Source organism: Nomascus leucogenys, chromosome 10, assembly GCF_006542625.1.
Source record: "Nomascus leucogenys isolate Asia chromosome 10, Asia_NLE_v1, whole genome shotgun sequence".
Lineage (NCBI taxonomy): Eukaryota > Metazoa > Chordata > Mammalia > Primates > Hylobatidae > Nomascus > Nomascus leucogenys.
Window position 1 is genome coordinate 24784407 of NC_044390.1, and position 19956 is coordinate 24804362.

Consider the following 19956-nt stretch of genomic DNA (forward strand, 5'->3'; position numbering starts at 1 on the left):
CACCATCTCAAAAAATAATAATAATAATCAGTATTTCTAATGAAATAGTCGATTCAGGTAACAAACATAAATGTATTCTAAAATGATTAGGAGGAAAGTTAATGAGGAATTGGACACTTACAGGATGACAAAATATCACTGTATAGATTATATGCTGGTTATAAGTGGTCAAAACCAACTTTCTCATGAAGGATCATGCTGTTGCTGCCACCAAGCCTATTGATCAATTTTAGCATCATGTGTAACAATCAGATATTCTACACTTCCTGATGGAAGGTATTTTGATCTAGTCAGCAAGAACTACAAAGTATTTCTGACAAAAATGTTGACTGTGAATACTCAAACCTTTAGATCTTACTTCTAATTTATAAGAAAGTGGTGGAAAGAAAAAAAAATTAAAGGACATCAAGAGAAAACAATCAGACAGATCCAGAATATGGGACTTCCTACGTGACAACCTATCTGATTGCTTCAGTGAGTCTATGACATAGGGGGAAAAGAAAGGAGAAAAGAAGCCTCTTTAAAAAAAAAAATAGGAGAAACGGAACAATCAAAGATAATGTATAAATTCCTATTTGGATCTTGATTCAAATAAATTAACTATAAAGAAAAAATCAAAGACTGATTTGAAAACGTATATACAAGTAGCTTAAATAATATCAATAATTTCTTAAGTTTAACCACAGAAATATAATAAAAATGTACTTATTAGAGAAACATACTAAAGTATTTAGGAGTGGAATATGCATTCTGTGAGTTACTTTACTTCAGAAATAAGTAAACAAATGTCTGAATAAAACAAATGTGGCCAAATGTTAATTATTATTAAATCTAGTTAGTAGGTATTTGGGGGTTCATGACACCATTTTTTCTACTTTTATGTATGTTCTATTCACTTTGCTCCACCTTTGCTGCCAATAACCTGATCTAGGCCACCATCCTGTCTTGCATGAATTAAAAACTTAGCAAGTCTGCCTGTTTCCACCTTTGTCCTTATTCCACCTATTTTCAACATACAAGCAAGGACAATCCTTTTAAAACATTATTTCTCTGCTTAAAATCCTTCTCATCTCCCACCGAGAAAAGCCCATATCCTTCCAGTGGCCTGTGTGATCTGGTCCCTCATTAACTGTCTGGTCCCCGTTTCCCCTCTGATTTCCCTTCCAGTCCCTGCCTTGCTTGCTCACTCCTAGGGAGCCAGATTAGCCTCTTTATTGATGAATAACACAAGGCCATTGTTGACACAGGGTTTTTGCAGCAGCTTCTTCCTCTGCCTGCAAAGGTGTGTATCCCTTGTATATCTTTCTGGGTAGCCACTTCATTTCCTTTAAAGGTTTCCTGAAATACCTTCTCAATGATCATCTGTTATGGGCTGAATACATGTGTTTCCCCCAAATTAATATGTTGAAGCCCTAATCCCCAGTGTGGCTGTATTTGGAGTAAGAAAGTAATTAAAATTAAATGAGGCCATAGGGTGAGGCCCTGACTTGATAGGATTAGTGACTTATAGGAAGAGACACAGAGAGCTTGTTCTCCATCTCTCTCTCTCTTTCTGTCTCTCTCTCTGGGTGTGTGTGTGTGTGTGTCACTCACTCCTTTCTCCTCCTCCTCCCCCCACCATATTCTCTCTATCTCCATTCATGCACCAAGGAAAGGCCATGTAAGGACACTGCAAGAAGGCAACCATCTGTAAGCCAGAAAGACAGCCCTTACCTGATTCCAAATGGGCAGGAACCTTGATCCTAGATTTCTAACCTTCGGAACTGTGAGGAAATAAACTTCTATTGCTTAACACACCTCATCTATGATATTTTGTGATGGCAGCCTGAGCAGACTAACACAGCACCCTATTTAAAATTGAAAGACGCAACTCCCTGCATTTTCTGCCTCCCCCTCCCACTCCTCCTTCCCTCTGTTCTACATTTTTTCTCCATAACTTTATCTTCTTTTAACAAATAAATCACTTATTTATTATTCTTACTGTTTATTCTCTGTCCTTTCCTCCAGAATGTAAGCCCTCTTTTTGTTTTATACAAAACTATTCCACATTCTGAGAGATGTACTGGGCACATAGTAAATGTTAAATAAATATTTGCTAAATTTACTAATGAACAAATATATTGATTTTGAAAAAGATTAAAAATATTCGTGTTTGAAGATCAGGCATTGAGCCAAATAAGAATATAAAAATTATTAAGCACAACTGCTAATTATAATTGTAATCAATTTTAAGTTACACGATTTAAAATTTTACTGCACAAAGTATTACAGTCAAGTGACAAAATAGGTTACCGATCTGTAAAATAGGCAAGTATTAATGCTTCATCTTTTTGTCCTGTATTGGTACTTATGAAATGTTACCAATATGAAAGGGTTCCCGTGGCTATCCTGCATGGTGGATTTGAGTAAATACTGAATTTAAAACAGTTATCAGCACTTCATGGTCTGCTAGAATCTCCAGCTAAATTCAAAAAATGAGAAAGCAGCATGTATCACCTAAAGTATTTTAGATACACTTTTTTATACATTAAAATACGAATGGTTTGATTTATGAATTTTCACATGGTGACTCTAATTGGATATGCTTGGGAAAAGAGGCATGAAGATGAATAAAGAATCCTCTTTATTAGGTAATAATGAATCACTGGGCCTTAGAACTCAGTGGGAAAAAAATGTTCTCATAGACCACGCAAAAAATTTTTTTTAGATTAGATTACCATTTCAAAGCACTGGCCAAATGAGGAAATGACATATAATATATTAATAAACAATATGTAATCCTTTGGGCACATGAATTACAAAAGTGTCACTAAGAGAGGACAAAATGTTCCCTGATTATCAAGTACACTTTCTGATTCACTGTTATGCATGGACCCACAGAGCATTAACAGTAGAGAATGATGTCACTTCTCCAAATCCTTTAATAGAAAATGGAATTATTTTACTTAAAAATATAAACATGATTCTTTTTGTAATAGGTGCAAGTCATTTCTGACTAGACTTAAAATCCTGTAGCAAATCACATTAAATTGTTTACTTATTAAATTGTACTACTATAATTTGGCAAATCATAATTCTAAAGAGCACTAATTTTTCATAAGTATTATCTTCTGACTGAAGTTATCATTATTTAAATTCAGTATATGTATCCAACTTTTTAAGTCTGTTTTTAAGCCTATTCTCTAAGGAGAAACTTGAATTCAATTAGATATAAAGCTCATAGTACAATGCCTGGCTCCTGATAAAGATACATATAAAATGGAAAATCTTTTCCTCCTTCTGTCTCCTTCTTCTCCTCCTCCTCCCTCTCCTCCTCCTCCCCCTCCTCTTCTTCTTCCTTCTTTATTATTATTATTATTATCATTATTATTATAAAAATTGAGTTCTTATAACAGGACTAAAGTATAGGGAGTTCATCTTCTCTTTTGGCCCAGTGCTAGTCACCTAGGATATTCAAACAGTGCACAAAGAATTTACTAAAAGTTACTCAATTCCATAATTCAAGAAATAGAGTTACATAGGATGAATAAATGATAAGTGCTTGAGGTGATGGAGTTGTTAATTAACTTGATTCAATAATTGCACATGGTATACATATATCATGGCATCACTCTGTTCCCCATAAATATATACATGTGTAATTTGTCAATATTCAATAAAATTTTAAGCATATAGATTAAAACACCCCATAGGGATGAATATCATTTTCATCCATACAGACAGGAAAAAATTTAAAGGTAGCTAATAAAGTGTTTGCTAGGGTGTGAGAAAAGTCACATTATTCAGTGTTAAAAAAATAAAAAGAAATCATATCTCTAAACACAAAAACAACACATGCTTATCTGTGAACACTAACCTCAAAAGCCAAGACAAAGTGTGAGAGAAGAGAGCTGCTAGAAATAATTAAAACTATCAAGAAGAGAAAATGGTACCGCAAAGATAGCATGTGGGAGCAGAAACATCATCCATCGTAATGAACTGGGGGCTACTTGGGGACTTAGTGATTTGCAGGTAGTGCGTGCAGTGGTTACAAGTACAGCACTGACTGAGGTCACGCTGCCTGGGTCTGAAAGCAGGTTCTGCCACCACCTTTGGGATGGTTAAAAACCTTGGTCAAGTTACTAAAAAACACAATGCTTCAAATTTCTTACCTAGAAATTGGCGCTATGTAAATAGGAGGTCTTGTTACAGAGTTGCAGTGAAGATGCATGAGTTTATATGTAAAACCCCTTAAAGACTTTGTACATAAACAATGACAGGTATCTTTATTAACAAACATTTCATATTTATTCATCCCTTTTATCCATCTGGTTTAATCTCCTAGTTAGCTTCTAAAGTGGGTATTAGTATTCTCATTTTAGAAATCAGATTTCAGAACTTAAAAATAATTTTTTAAGTAACTAACCCACAATCTCATAAATTCAATATATACCAAGCCTGCCTGAAATATATCTGTCTTGACTACAGAGTATGCGAGGTTCACCACCACATTACCACTGTCTCGTTAACAAAATACAATCTTCCTCTGTTCCTCTGGTGACTAGGGGAGTAATCCTTTGGATGCAAATGATACATAGCGACTCCCTATTTCTGAATCTAAGTGAGCACATTGGAACTTTTCATTGTTAGCATAGTAATTAAATGAGAAGTGTTATGACAAAAGAAAACAATCACAGAGTGCCTTTGCCATGGGGTTTAAGGTTTCATCATGTTCAGCTTTAATGAGAGCCCTGTAAGGTACAGAAACGGGTGTCTGGTTTTCAAATCACAGGATTCCTCTATAATTAAACCTTGTAATCAAAACATTGCCTACAAGCACTTTCCATAAACCGATGTGCCTAGGGAAGGTTTTTTCAAAAAGTTTAAGAGGGTTTTTTGTGAATTTTGATAATAAAAATGCCAATACTCAATCTTGAGTAAAAACGAAATCAAAGAAGTTTCAAGTATTTATTTAGGATTAAAATAATGCATACGTTATCTTCCCTGTTTATCCCTACAGGCCAGAAAGGTTTACCTAAATGCAAACTGCTCTTCCACAGACTCATACTTATCCATCCAGTGAAGTTCTACCTGGCCATCTCTCACTTGTACTTTCATTAGCCCCTTTCACTAAACTTAAACATTTTTACGATTATCAGTCTACGGTGATTCTTTTGCCCCTAATTTTAAACTCCAAATAATAACGTCTCTGAGAGGCATAATTACCACTACAGTGGTCTGTGGAAACAGAGCTGTGCAAAAGCTCTTAAATCCTAAAGTTTCAACAGACAGGCAACTCGGCTTAGTGCTCACTGTCTGTAGTGTGCAAAATATCAGTGAATGAATGCTTATCCCCTGGTGGGTGGATGACCTTGATGGGACCTAGACTTCTCTCCCTGTAGTCTGGGATTACATGCACACATATGTCTTCAGCAGGCTTACCAGGAATGTTTGAGTCCCTAGCCTGCTGCAAATGATTCATATATCCCAACACATGACATATTTGAGGGAAAAAAGGACTCAATCACCCTTTGTCATCTTCTGATGACACCAGGGGTATTTTATGAATGCACTTTATTATTTGCCTGCCTTCATTCTCACAACCATGAAACCATTCTTGCCACTGACCACTGGAGAATTGATCAACCTTATTTTCTTTTTGAGTTCTTCTAGAGTTTCTTCCCTGGCAATGTTCTTTTACTAAGAACTCTTTTGAATCTGTGGCAAGCTTGTCCAACTCGCAGCTCATGGGCTGCATGTGGCCCAGGACAACTTTGGATGTGGGCCAACAGAAATTTGTAAACTTTCTTAAAACATTAGGATATGGTTTTACAATTTTTTTTGATTCATCCACTATTGTTACTGTTGACATATTTTATATGTAGTCCAAGACAATTCTTCTTCCAATGTGGCCTAGAAAAGCCAGAAGATTGGACACCCCTGATCTACAGCGTTCTATCAATGTCAAATGGACCAGGACCACTTCTAGGGGATGTTCTTTGTTGCTTGACCTATGAAAGTGACTCTAATCTCCATGGAACCACGACACTCAATAGTCTGGTAGAAAGCAAATACGACAGCAGTAATTGATGGTGTTAAATCCATTAACCAGAGAAATGGCTGGGCTGCTTTGCTAGTCATTGAGGAATTCTGCTCCAGTGGTGCATTCTCATTTCACTACAACTAACGATTACAAACCAAGCAAGTTCCTCTGTTCCCACTTGTCACTGTCTTACTCGCTATAAATGACTATCTAAATAGCAGAACTCCATGTGGTCAATCCAGAATAAGCATTGTAGGGCAAAGGCCAATTAACAAAGCTGCTGTATCTCAGGAGAGAGTCCCTGGAAGATCACCCTAAGGAGCAACCTAAAAGACTGTCATTATGTCACTGGTCTATAAATAATATACTGAACTCTGAGTAATTTGATAATAGATACATAGGACCCTTCCTTGTCACTATCCCTCAGCAGCCCAATGCCTTTCTATATATTATGTCCAGTCTACATTTCACCAGTCCCTCCTTCCCTAGTCTTGGCAGGATCCTGTGCTCTGTCCTTCATTACACATCTTTTACTCACTGTAAACTCCTTCTGTTGCCAGAGCACACAAAGATTCATACCTAGATGACTGGGGTGGCAGTGGTTATACTTCCAAAGAAGGAATCAGAAACCTGACTGTGTATTTCTGCTACATTCCAGGATTAATGGTTGTATGGAACCACACCTTGACTGTGAGTGGAAAGAAGAAAGAGAAGACCATTGCTGAGGAGCTCTTTGAGATTACCTATAGTGCTGGATGAGGCCATCGTTGGGCAGAGAGAAGCCATTTAGCAGAATCTAAGGAATCATGCTCCTGTGCACTGCGGTTCCTGATGCTTGGGGCTCCCCTCTTTTATACTGCTTTTCTTTCTCATTTCCATTACCCTGAATGTCTCAACTTTGCCTTTCAGATAACTGACGGAACATGTTGCCTTCCCATGAATAATATGTATGAAACCATTAAGTTGATGAAAGATAACATCATACAACACAGCAAGGCTAGCTCCTTTCAGCACTGCTCCTATAAAATATTATCTCCTAAGACACATGAGTTAGATAACTTGTCTAGGTCTTTTACCTTCCATTGGCAAATGCACCAGGATCACTACTTAGCTGAAGTAATGGCTTATGAATGCTGTAACCTATAGGAAATTATGCTGATGGCAAGAAGACATTTATTGTACTGTGGTGGCATCAGAGTGTGATAGACTCACCTATCAAATGAACAAACACTTGATACAATTTCAAAACCACAAAACTAATCAGCTAGCTTTAAAATGATGAAATTATTGGGTAAAATTAATCAAACCAATGATTTTTATGAAATTAAACAAAGATTTTAGCCAAAGAAATGTATTTGTTATTTCTCTACAAACATCTGTGTAGCAAACTATATGCCTCTTCTTTACTTCTTCAAAATGCAAAGTTTCCTTGACTATACGTAGAGGCTGTGGAGGCTGGCTCTTTATACAATTAATATTTCCATAACCTGATGAGAATTTCTGGCTAAAAATGGTGGGACAATCTGTCTTTCTCCAGTCATAACTCTCACTGAAGTCTATTAGCAGTTCAAGATACACTGAGCAACAGCTCGCCAGGATCTGAGCAACACACGAAGTCCCACATTCTCAAATGGTGCCCCAGAAATACCCTGTTCATGCAATTCTTTAAGACGAATAAACTGCGGCTTTTGAGGGCCTAGTGCAAACAATGTAGAATGTTGCAATCCTCTCGGTGAAACTCTAGAGAAATAATTTCTCCTAAATAAAAATACTTCTAAAATATTTTATTATAACCTATCCAAAAAAGCTATTAAACTTTAAAAATTTATTAACTATAAAATATTAATATCCTTATATATGTTGTTTTATACAAAACTTCAACAACCCCTCAAGGATGATACTCTTATCAATATTTTCCCAACAAAGGAAACTCAGATTTATAGAAATTAAATTATTTTCTCAAGTGACAGAGCCAAGATTTGAACCCAGGTCTAAATCCCGTATTTGTAATGTAATGTTATGAAATCCTGTTCTGTAATGTTGGAATCCTGGCCTAGCCACTTAAATAATGAAATAATCTGGGCGTTGGTTTCCTCATCTGTAAAATGGAGTCAACATTAGGGCTTAAGTCAGAGTTTCTCATCCTCAGGACCACTGACATTATGGGCTGTTTTGTGCATTATGGAAATTTAGCAGCATTCCTAATCTTTGCCCACTAGATGCCAGTAGCAGGCACCACCACCACTACCACTCTGTTATGGCAACCAAAAATGGCTCCAGACCTTGCCAATATCCCCTGGGGTATAAAATCCCTCTGAGAAGCACTGACATAACTTAAAGGATAGTTGAGATGAGATCACAGATGTTTATGTAACAAACCTTCACAGGTACTCCTAAACCTAAAATAAAAAATTTAAAAAACCCACAAATATTATTAGAGAGGCTAATTAACATTTAAATGAGTTTTTATTTAAAAACATCTAGACATGGATTAATATATTTACTAATAAATGTTCCAACTTTGATAAATATATTGAGATTATAAATTAATTACAAAAAAAGTCTTACCTAAAGTCTTAACAGGGTCAGAATAATCAGAGTCAGTAAATTGTCCCATAACATTTGTAGCTCTAAATTTAAATCTATAAAATAAAAAAAGAAAAACCATCACTTTGCCTATCATGTGATTTTTCCTATGAATAACTCAAGAAGTAATTATAAAAACTATATCATTAATTCAAAAGAAAATGAATTTACAAGATGAAAATTTGGAATGGAATCATCATCAGGAAAAATATATGCTGCATTTATATGAGATAAATAATTATCTTGTACTTTGACCCATTGAATTTGATGAGGCAGGGGCTAAAAATTTGGTAAACTCGTGAGCAGTTAGCAGTTTGAACAACTGAAGCAGTTCACCTCCTTCGTGGATTTGTTTAGATGGAATGATTTGATATCTGTGAAGGGTGTTACACTAACATAATTTATAAATAAAAGGCATAATAACTGTTATACCTCAATCACTTTTGCAAATGCTAGTGAATCAGATTAGAATGATGATATAGAACTTGTCTTGTTCACATATAAACACATTAAGAAAATGTTTGTTATTTCTGTGTGTACACAGTTGCATTTGTATATTTTTGTGCTTCCATAGCATTTGAAGTAAAGGATACAGAAGAAGATCAAGCTTAAAAATTACAAAAAGAATCTAAGATCCTCAGAGACAATTGAAATTTACTTAATTTAAAAATAAAGGCACAAGGGCATTTAAAAACATAAAACCAATACGTTGCAATACATGACTGAACCTCTACCATTATAAAATTCTTATGATTTTGTTATATGAAGTCTGTTTCAGGAACAAATATGCGAAATAAATAAACTATAAATATGAATAAACATGATACTTGGTACTACATCATTTTTATAACTATCATATGTGTATAGATATTCAGGCAATAACCTAGAATTTGAACCAAAGTAATTGCATTTAATACAGATGATAAAGCATTATTTTTATTTGCCTAATTTCTCTAATTTTTCCAATGTTAACTTGGCTTAGGACAGTTGTAAAGAATTTGATAATGTTTTAACTAACAGGCAAAAATGAAAGCACCTGCATTTAAAAAATTACTAGTAAAAATTATATTTTGAAAATCACACAAGGTTAAGACGATTCTTTTAAAAATTGTAGTCTTACGATACAAAAATAATATAATCAACTCAAAAGGAAAATAATCAATTTAGCAAATAATGTAATACAGCCAAAATATCAAATTGAATTTAAAATGTTGGGTTTTTAGGGGCTACAAAAAGCTAAATATTAAAGGCAGTATTAAATATTTCTATCACTCATTCATGAGATAAAAAGCAGAGAGTTATTGTTATGAGTGACATAAAGGGAAGCCACTGTTAAATCAAAGGATAGGATAGTGTTTCAAAAATCCTGTACATCAGCATGGATGGTAAAATAATAAGTGAAAAACACATTAGTCACATTGTCCTCTACAGAAAGAATTAAACTCTCCTATATACCTATGTTCTCCAATAGCACATTTTTCATATTGTTCTTATGTAACTTATCATATCAAATCATAATTACTCTTAGGGTTGCCTGCTTCCCCTATAATACTGTATGTTTATGGAATGTAAGAATAATTTTTGGTTTATCTTTTTATTCCTAGTGCTGGAAAAATCAGGTCACTATACATGGAGGACATCCAGTGCTTATTGGAAAGATGAAAGGACAGGCAGATGGATGGATCAAAGATACTAACTAGCTTGCTAACAGAATGCATAGTAGATATGACCTATACTTACAAGTATTGCTTTTTTGGTTTCAGCGGTCCATTGCAAATTTTGTCTTCATTGCCGGGAATCATGCATGCATTATCAGCACCTATGATGTAGATTTCTTCATTGCCACTAAACTTTGTCTTTCCTTCTGTACATGGAGGGTTAGGAAAGCCTTCATTTGTAAAATATGGCCTTGCTTTATTAAAATATGCATCATACCACTTTGTTACATTTCCATCATGCTGAGCTATTTTCAGAAACAAATAGAATAATAATTACAAGTAACATAAATATATTTTTACATGTATAAATAGTGTTTTTATAACTGCATAAGGGGAATCTGGATGCAACATCAGTCACCAGAGATGATTCAAGTGATCCACCTAGATAGGCAGGTAACCCTGTTCTTCTCTGTCACACATGAATCTACAGGAATTGTTATAAAGGATGATTTATCATGTAGAGAAAGAACATCCCTCGATCAAGAGTAACTCACTTGTTCACTCCTTCAAAGAAGCTATCAAGATTCCATCTTACCAAAATCAAAATATGCTTACTACTAGTATATGGAATTAATAAATCACATATTTTAACTGTGCCTTTCTTTGCTAGGTAAATAAGAATAAATAAATAATTGGTATAAATAAATGACATTAATAAAAGTTTTATAAATAAAATAAATGATTATTTACAAAGAAATGATTGGTATCATTAATAATAATATTGACAATCTATTAATCTCAAGAGGTGTGTGATAACTGGGCGTCAATCTTAATTTGAACTAAATTATTTTTAGCACTCAGCAATTTACACTCCACAATTTAACAAGATAAGTTGACATTTGATGATACCTCCTGTTTCTGTCACAAGCACTTGTACATTTTTTATTGGTCCATGATCATCACTGTAGTAACATATTGGCATTCTGATTGTAATTGTTGTTGAAGTCACAAGCAGTTTTCCTGTGGCATCATAAATAGGGGTTGGTTTTGTTTTTGGTCGTGCTGGAGCTATAAACAAAGAAGAAATATCGCTACAATTGATGTTTTTGTTTCATCAACAAAAGAAAAAACCTTTCTCCTTTCATGCAGATAATTTACAGATAAAATGATGACAAACATAAATAACAAATTATAGAGAATTGTGCTTGGAGAGAGCAGACATTTAGCAATTATTATCTCCTGAAAGCATAATTATATATTTGAGACTTTCCTGAGATAATAGAGCACAGGTATGATTTTCAGGCACCTGACTCCTCTTTGCATATTAAAAATTCAATTTATGTATGCTCTCACTCATATATATTTTTTATAAATGCATAAACATATTTACTTTTTACTATAATTTTAGTGTAGCTTCTTTTGCTTCTTTTAGCTGGTTCACTAATTTCTGTTCTAGTCATACTAGCACCCCTCCCACAGTTAATTCATGCTAAACATCTAGATGATAGCCTCCCATATTTTTTTCCATGTTCACATAATCATATAAAAATACATAAATAGTCATGCACAACACACTCTTCTCACTGTTTGCTTTTTCTAATGGGGCTCTAGTTTGTATTATAATTACCCCTCATATTACTTTTTTGCTTAAATATAACTTGGTTAAGTGTTTCCAAGTGACCAGGTACAGCACTAACTCATTCTTCTTAATGACTATATTATATATCATGGTGCAGCTGCATCATATTTATTCAACCGTTCATCTGGTGATGGGAATTCACTTTTCCTCCAGTTTTTAAACATGTGCTACAATAATTGGCCTTGTTTTACAATGAGCTTTACTTACTGATCCTTTTGTCTCTATGAAATAGATTCCTAAGAGCAGAATTTCTAGAACAAAAGATATACGTACTTTTAACCTTAACAGATTAGCAGAATAACTTCTGTGTAAGAAGAAGAGCCACAATAATTCATAATTTATCATCAATGCATACAAATATCTCCAAAATATATGTATAGAAGCTCTGCTTGTTTCATTTGGTCTTATAGCTCACTGTGTGTGTGTGTGTGTGTGTGTGTGTGTGTGTGTGTGTGTGTCTGTGTGTGAATGTAGTGCTTGAGCATCAGTAAGTTACTTAACCAAATTTCAATTTCCATCTTTTTCAGAATCTTTTTTTAAAAGCTTCTCGATAATCCCACAGGATTATCAATATTGTTTTCATTTTGTAGATAGGGAAAAGAGCTGATGTCACATAGTTATCAAAGATAACTATCAACATTTGAATCAATTATTTTTACTCAATTCTATAGTTCACTATTTTTTGAGCATCAGATTCAAATGCAAATTTCCTACTCAATGTATCAGTTTGGGTACTAAGAGAAATAAAGGCTAAAATGAGACTGGATGTGTAAGAGGTTTTTGGGGGGAATTATCTGTGAAGAATTAAGGGACAGAGGGAAGGAATAAGTGCCACAGATCACAGGTATGACACCTGTAAAAGGGAAGATGAAAGGCAGGATTCAGTAGGAAGAGGCTCAGGTTTCAGGTAGCTCTGAGACTCTCAGCCAGGCCACTGGGGAGTCCCCAGGCAAAGATTTCCAGTTAGAAGAATCCAGTATTGGACATTACTATCCAACTTCATATTATCTGCCAAATGCAAATTTCATGAGCCCACTACCAATTCAATATTCCACATCATTAATAAAATAATGTGTATTAGTAGAGAAAAAATAATTTCTCTAGGATCCACCACTAAGACCATGTTCATATATCTTCCCTAGACTAGAAGTTGTAAGTCTGCCTGCCTTAGGTAAGGAGTAAAAGTCAAGATTAACCAACCTGCCACGGGGATGGGAAAAGCATCTGAAATGGGAAGTTTTACTAAAGCATAAAAGTGATGCATGTATTGCTATCTGCACACCTACACGTCTGCCACTGAATAACAAAGAGAAATTAAGAAGGTATGACTCATGCTATTATTTGTAAGTCATTTTGTGAAATAATTGATGTTTTTAAAGACCTTATGCATTTGTACATCCCAAGGTAAATAATTTATCAATTTAAATCAAACACTTATAAAGAGTATCACAGTTATATAAATAATCCATTGACAAAAAGATCAACGTTATCAGTTTCATCTAACAGTGAATATTTTTTATTCTTAATAGTACAAGTTTCCAGGCAGGGGTCTTACGGATTTTTTCAGATTCTCTTTTAATCCTCACAGCGAACTTTGAGATAGGAACTAGTATTATCTCCATTTTGCAGGCCTATAGAGGTTAAGAAACTTTCCCAAAGTCAAACAGATATCAAGTGGCTAATCCATGATTCAATCTAGCAGTTTGACCCTAAACCCAGCCTAATGCTGTCAACTTTAATCACTGTGCTCTGCTGTATTTGCCAAAGACTGAAAAAAGTTACTTTTTGCTTTAGAAAGAGACATATCAGGTAGAATTCTACTAAAAGTCCATCCACTTCAGTTTTTAAAACCTCTCTGAAGGTTTTATTACACATTTTTAGAGAGATGGCATAATTATTACCTGCTGGTTTTCACTCTCAGGAAGAGAGGGCACTGTGATCATTTGAATGGCCCTAAATTCCTCTTAATCATCTTTTTTGGGTTTCATGGTTTTTTTTTATTTTTTTATTTTGAAAGCAGGACCCAAATTTTAGTTATATTTTCTATAAAAAATACTTGCCAGAATCATGAATTGATAGACTTACTTTACAGTCAGAATCATAAACCAACCTACATGGTAGTTCAAAAAACACTGTTTGATTAACTGAAAGAATCTCACTTCCAAAATAAAAATCAAACAATCTAATAATCTAATTAGACCTAGTCAAAGTCTAATGATAGGCAATTTAAAAACACTCTTTTCAATAACATTTAAAGAAACATAAAATAACAGACTATAAAATTTGTCTTTAAAAATTTAAACTTAGAAATATAAAATATATTAAAGAAATATAAAATAAGGACATTCTCTTTATTTAACATGGTAATTCACATCATTATTTAAACATTTTAAAATATAGCTTTAATAACCACACATTATTACTTAATATATGCATATTTATCACTTGAAGGCTTGTCTACATCCTTATTTCAAGTATGGAATTTAAATTATAATCACTGATTAATAGCATTTCATAGGAAGGTAGCTCATGTATGTACCTTTGATATCCATGGTTATTCTCATCGGAACCTTTGGACCTGCACCAGCACTATTGACTGCATACACCTAAAACAAAGAAACATTTGTTACTATTTTCAAGTTATGGCTTATGTATGTGTATATATATACATATATACGTATATACGTATATATACGTATATATATGTGTATATATATAACTGATTATGGTTACATGTAATTTTAAATGATTCTTTAAAAAACAACTGCATACAGTCTATTAATTTTTCTTGCACTTGAATATGTGTAGAAAGAACATTAATAATGAAATATTTCTAAATATTGATGTTCTGGTACTAAATGCTGAGAACAAAGGCTGAGTGATCTAAACAGCCCTATCACTGAGACCTGGACCGACCGTGATTTTAATGTGAACGTAGGAAGAACAGAACACTACAGCCACTATATCTACTCTCTCCCTTCATCTACTCTAACATCTGTTCCTTCTCTCTGTAGCTAGGTAACTCTGGCCTTCTTTAAATCCATATTCAAGATCCTCTTTTTTTCCCCCTCTGAGATGAAATCCTATTCCTTCAGCCTCCCAGTTTTCCTGTATTAAATCATTCCCCTGAAAGATGGCCTTTATGCCCTCCTTCACCCCTGCCCCAAAGTATCTGACGCTATAACCTGTATAATGCAGCATATACACATAAAACATTTCTGTTTGTATACACAGAGGGTGATTTACACAAACATGAATCCTTTCAATTAACTTTGTGCTAAGGAAGCTGTGGACACAGAATCTTCTTTTCTTCACTTTATCTTGCTATATTAAACAAAGACTATATTCTTGGCTTATTTCATTGTACTCGATAAACCCAATTCAGTATATAAAATGTTTATTGGAATTACTTAATTTGTTTTATATATTAGTGGCCCACGCTCCCACACTCTAGATACTTTTAAAATGTTTTTATTGAATTAATATTACAATATACATGATGTGATAGATATGATAAATAAACCAAGACCATAACATGTGGCTTGAAAATGCCTAGAGAAAATATTTGAGTTTGTAAATTCCAAAAAAGTATTAAAAATAAAAAAACATACATTATAGTACGGTCCATTATTTTTATTTCTTTATGGTAGAATCTAACATTTAAGTGAAATAATCAGTGAAAAGTTTGGGCAGTGCCTCTGAAATTGCAGTGTGCAAAGAAGTCATTTGCAAACCTTGTTAAATGCAAATATGCAGATTTTGATTCAGTAGGTCAGTCAGTACAGGTGCTAAAGTTATACATCCTAACAAACTTCAAGGTGTTAAGGATACTGCAAATTGCACTCTGCAAACAGGATTTTTAGGGATTTTTAAAAATTATTAATTAGTTGCACATTTTTGGTTCCTATTTTCTGTCTTACCATAGCCAAAATATATGTACCATTCACTACCTACCATAACTATGAATATTTAATCCTCACAAATATCCTATAAAGAAGTTATTATTCCTATTACCAATTTTTCACATAAGGAATCTGGGGCTCAGATTTGATAAAGCTGCCCTGGCACAGAAGCCAGTATTTGAACCCAGGTTACTTAATTCTCTTAGTCACCGTCTTCCCTCTAATTGATCTTTCACAATGGTGATTCATTTAATGGGACATGCAAAAAGAATCCCAACAAGATTTATTTTATAAAGATATAAAGCCAAAGTGAGTGAGAGAAGTAGTAAATATATTCATTTTATACACATATACATACACAAATTATTATCAATGACCTGTTAATTACATTGATATTAATAAAGAGTTGGTAGGCAGATTACTAAACTACTTGAAGATTTAGAGTAAATTCTGTTTCTTAGAAGATGATTTTTCTGAACCATATAATTTTATTTGAAAATTTCAAGATGATCTAAAAGTAGGCAAAGAATAAAACAAACTGTGTGTGTATATTTCTCTGTGTATGTATATGAACTCATGCATACATTTATGTCCAAATATAGGTAATTTAGAATTAAGACATAAAATGCTATTAGCTTTTAGTAATACTTGGTTAAAATGCATGAGAATTTCAAATATGTAAACAATTATTTCTGTCTTTTGCCCTTAAAATTTGCTTTTCCATTTTAAATTTATAATCATATAGCTTTTTTTTTTAGGCAGAGTTATCTCTTTATATATCACTGTTCTTTTACTTTTAGTGTGCATTTTTTTCTCTTTTATGTCTGAGTTTCTACTATTATTGTGCAAACTTCTTGGTTATTTACATATTTTAATTTAATAGTACTTGTATTATAACAGGAAATAGGTAATTTCAGTTCTCAAAATTTATTTTTGTTGAGATGTCAATCTCACAAAAAGATATGGGAAACGTAATGTGTACACAAACTGCAATATTTTTAAATGCCAAGTTCATAAACTGACATTGTCATTTGGGTAATTAACTGAAGCTACGGATTCTTACACTGATATTGTATGTATGTCCACCTTTTAGTCCTTCTAACATTGCAATGACAAAAGTGTTGGTTTTCTGTATAATACTGAGGTTGTGAATCTGGACAGCAGTAGGATCATCTTCTCGGTAAACCAGAGCTTGATATACTTGGATATTTCCATTAGGTTGAGAAGGAGGAAGGAACGTTAATTGAAATTTTGTAACTTCATCTGGTATCTTCTGAAATGTCATGTTGTTAGGTGGGTCCTTTGGGGCTAAAATAAAATATTTAACAATTAATTTTTTTTTAAATTGTATTTCTTTTTATCTCCACATAAATTTATTTGCTTTGAACTTCTGTTTTTAAAGAGTATTCCACAAATTAAACCATATAAACTACGAAAACTGGCAAAATGACTGATGCATCATAGAATCATTGACATCTGTAATTCACAGCAACCATAATGGTGATCCAGTTTGTTTGTTTTATATGCACTTATTTTTATGCAGAATGTGTTTCTGTAACATTTTAATCTTTTGTTTATTTGTTTTCGAGACAGGGTCTCCCTTTGTCACCCTGACTGGAGTGCAATGGCATGACAATTTAGAGTCAAAAGAAGTGGCAAAAACAGGACATACTGTCCCATTTAACTTTCTCCCAGTTTTCCCCATTGGTAACATCTTATGTAACTGGAGTTTAATATGAAACCAGGAAACTGATATTGGTACAATATTGTTAATGCTACAGACTTTATCCCAATTTCACCACTTTCCATGTTTTGTTATACTTTTATGCAATTTTTTCTTTTGTATAGATTCCTGTAATCACCACCATAAACAAGATACAAAACTACCACATCACCCTAAAGAAACTCCCTTTTAGTATCCTCTTTTATTTGCAGTATATGCTTCCTCACAACATTAATAACTCTTCCTCTGTATAGTGTTGTCATTTTTAAAATGACAATAGCATAATGACCTTGAGGTCCATCAAGGTGGATACTACATGTATTAATAGTACATTCTTCTTTTTATTGCCGAGTAGTGTTCCATTTTGTGGATGTAGCAGAGTTTGTTTAATCATGGAAAAACATTTGGGATTTTTCCAGTTTTCATTATTACTAAAAAAACTGCAGTCAACCTTGATGACAGATGTTTGTGTGAGCATAATTTTTCAATTCTCTGTTATCAATGCCCAAGAGTGTGACTACTGAGTCACACAGTAATTTCATGTTTAGTTTAATAAGTGGCTGCAAAATTATTTTCCATTGTGGCTATTCCATTTTACATTCCTACTAGCAATGTATGAGAGGTCCAGTCTTTCTGCATCCCTTGCCAGCATTGGGTATCATCACCATATTTTAAATTATTATCTTATCTGTTCTAGTACATAGACAATAATAACTTATTGTACTTTTAATTTGCATTTTCCAAATGGCTAATGGTATTGAAAACTTATGTTGTCATGTAGTTTTTTTTGTTGTTGTTTGTTTGTTTATTTGTTACCAACGATGTCTCCATTGTGGTGAAATGTCTGTTCATGCCTTCTGCCAAGTTTCTAATTGGATTTTTTTAAATTGCTGGGTTTTAAGAGTTCTTTATATAGTATAAATATTTTAGTTGATTTTAGATAAATAACAGCTTAACATATGACAAGCTTAGCATCAATACATTATTAAAATATGCATGAGGATAAAAGTTATTTTATGAATATAGGAGCTACTTCTTGATGCATAACATAATTAGTGTTTTTATATAAGTGACTAATTGAATGACTATGTCTATTTTGATCAACTTGAAATAGTTCTATCCTTCCATACTAAGTAAAGAATTTCCGTGAAGAAATGTAATATTTGGCTGTCAACAGTTCAGATATTCAAGCTTCATTATCTTGCAAAAAATGTAAATAAATTAGCAGCAAAGAATAAAAGAGAGAGAAGCAGATAAATGTACTATTGTGCCAAGTATTTCATTTTAAATGGAAAAATGCAAAGCTAAAATAAAGGTTAAATTGGTTCAAGAGAGATATTTTTGCATTTGTTACTACACGTTTTTATGCTGTATCATAAATATATTTTCTTATGAGATGTTTCTCTAAATTTAGGATGTGATTTTAAGTCAGATAAGCAAAGGAATTCTCTCAATGTTGTAAAAAACTTCCTAGCCCCCAGATTTTTGGTTATTCAGGTAAATTTCTACTCTTAGAGATTTAGTAAAAATGTATTAAATTGTGATATCCTTGAAACAGATAGCACATTAAGATTTGACAAACAATGCTTTATGGTATAAATGTGAGTACATTCATCATATCTTTCCTCACAGGTAGGAAGGATTGAGAAGTAAAAAGCATAATCAGAAATAGATACCTGTGATACTTGACAGACAAATAGAAACAAATGGAATTTTAGGATGCTGATGATAAAATTTACCTTTTAATTTAGAACCATAACTTTACAGACAAAATGCATAGAGAATATAATGTAACGAAAAAAACTAGATGTAAAAAAAATTTTACCTCCTATACTTACCTTACAGATAGCAACAAATAAACTATAGCAACATATCCCTTCATCTGTTTTTTCCAATGATATATCTGGTGGCAAAGAATATCAGGAGTCTGAAGGAGGATGGGGCAAGCAAGTTCTGGGATGTTGACTTTCCAAATTTATTTCTTATTGGTTACAATCTTATTATTCATTCAGACCCTGTTCATAAGAACTTGAGGAAATCTGTATGGATTCTGACATTTATCAAAGAGTTATATAATAAGACATATATTACTTGACTAAGGGAAGACAACAGCTGTGATAAATGTGAGCTGGATTCTGCTTTCGAATTCCAGATTATTTAATACTCACAGAGTATTACAAGTTTAATATTCATTCAAATAATGGGACAGAAATAACTGAAATAGAATTTTAGTTGAAGTGTTATTGGATATAGACAGTTGGAAATATTATCTCTTAGGCAAGCTTACTTAATTTCTGAAACAACTAGCAGATTAAATAAGTGCAAAGAAATACAGCTGGATACCTTTAATTGTTGCTGTATTTACAAGGATTGAATATTCTACATAACTCCTCTTTACCTCAAAAATATAAATAGAAATCTTCCTT

General features: G+C 33.3%; 1 protein-coding gene across 1 annotated transcript in view; it reads right to left on the reverse strand.

The window, feature by feature from the left end:
* Nucleotides 1-19956, reverse strand: part of PTPRQ (protein tyrosine phosphatase receptor type Q) — a 211279-nt gene that overhangs the window by 48930 nt on the left and 142393 nt on the right. Inside the window, exons 29-33 of the mRNA XM_030821837.1 lie at nt 16871-17115; nt 14445-14511; nt 11176-11334; nt 10349-10571; nt 8591-8664 (exon numbers count right to left, since the gene is read on the reverse strand). Of these exons, the coding sequence (XP_030677697.1) occupies nt 8591-8664; nt 10349-10571; nt 11176-11334; nt 14445-14511; nt 16871-17115 (768 nt within the window). The remainder of the gene's footprint in view (nt 1-8590; nt 8665-10348; nt 10572-11175; nt 11335-14444; nt 14512-16870; nt 17116-19956) is intronic.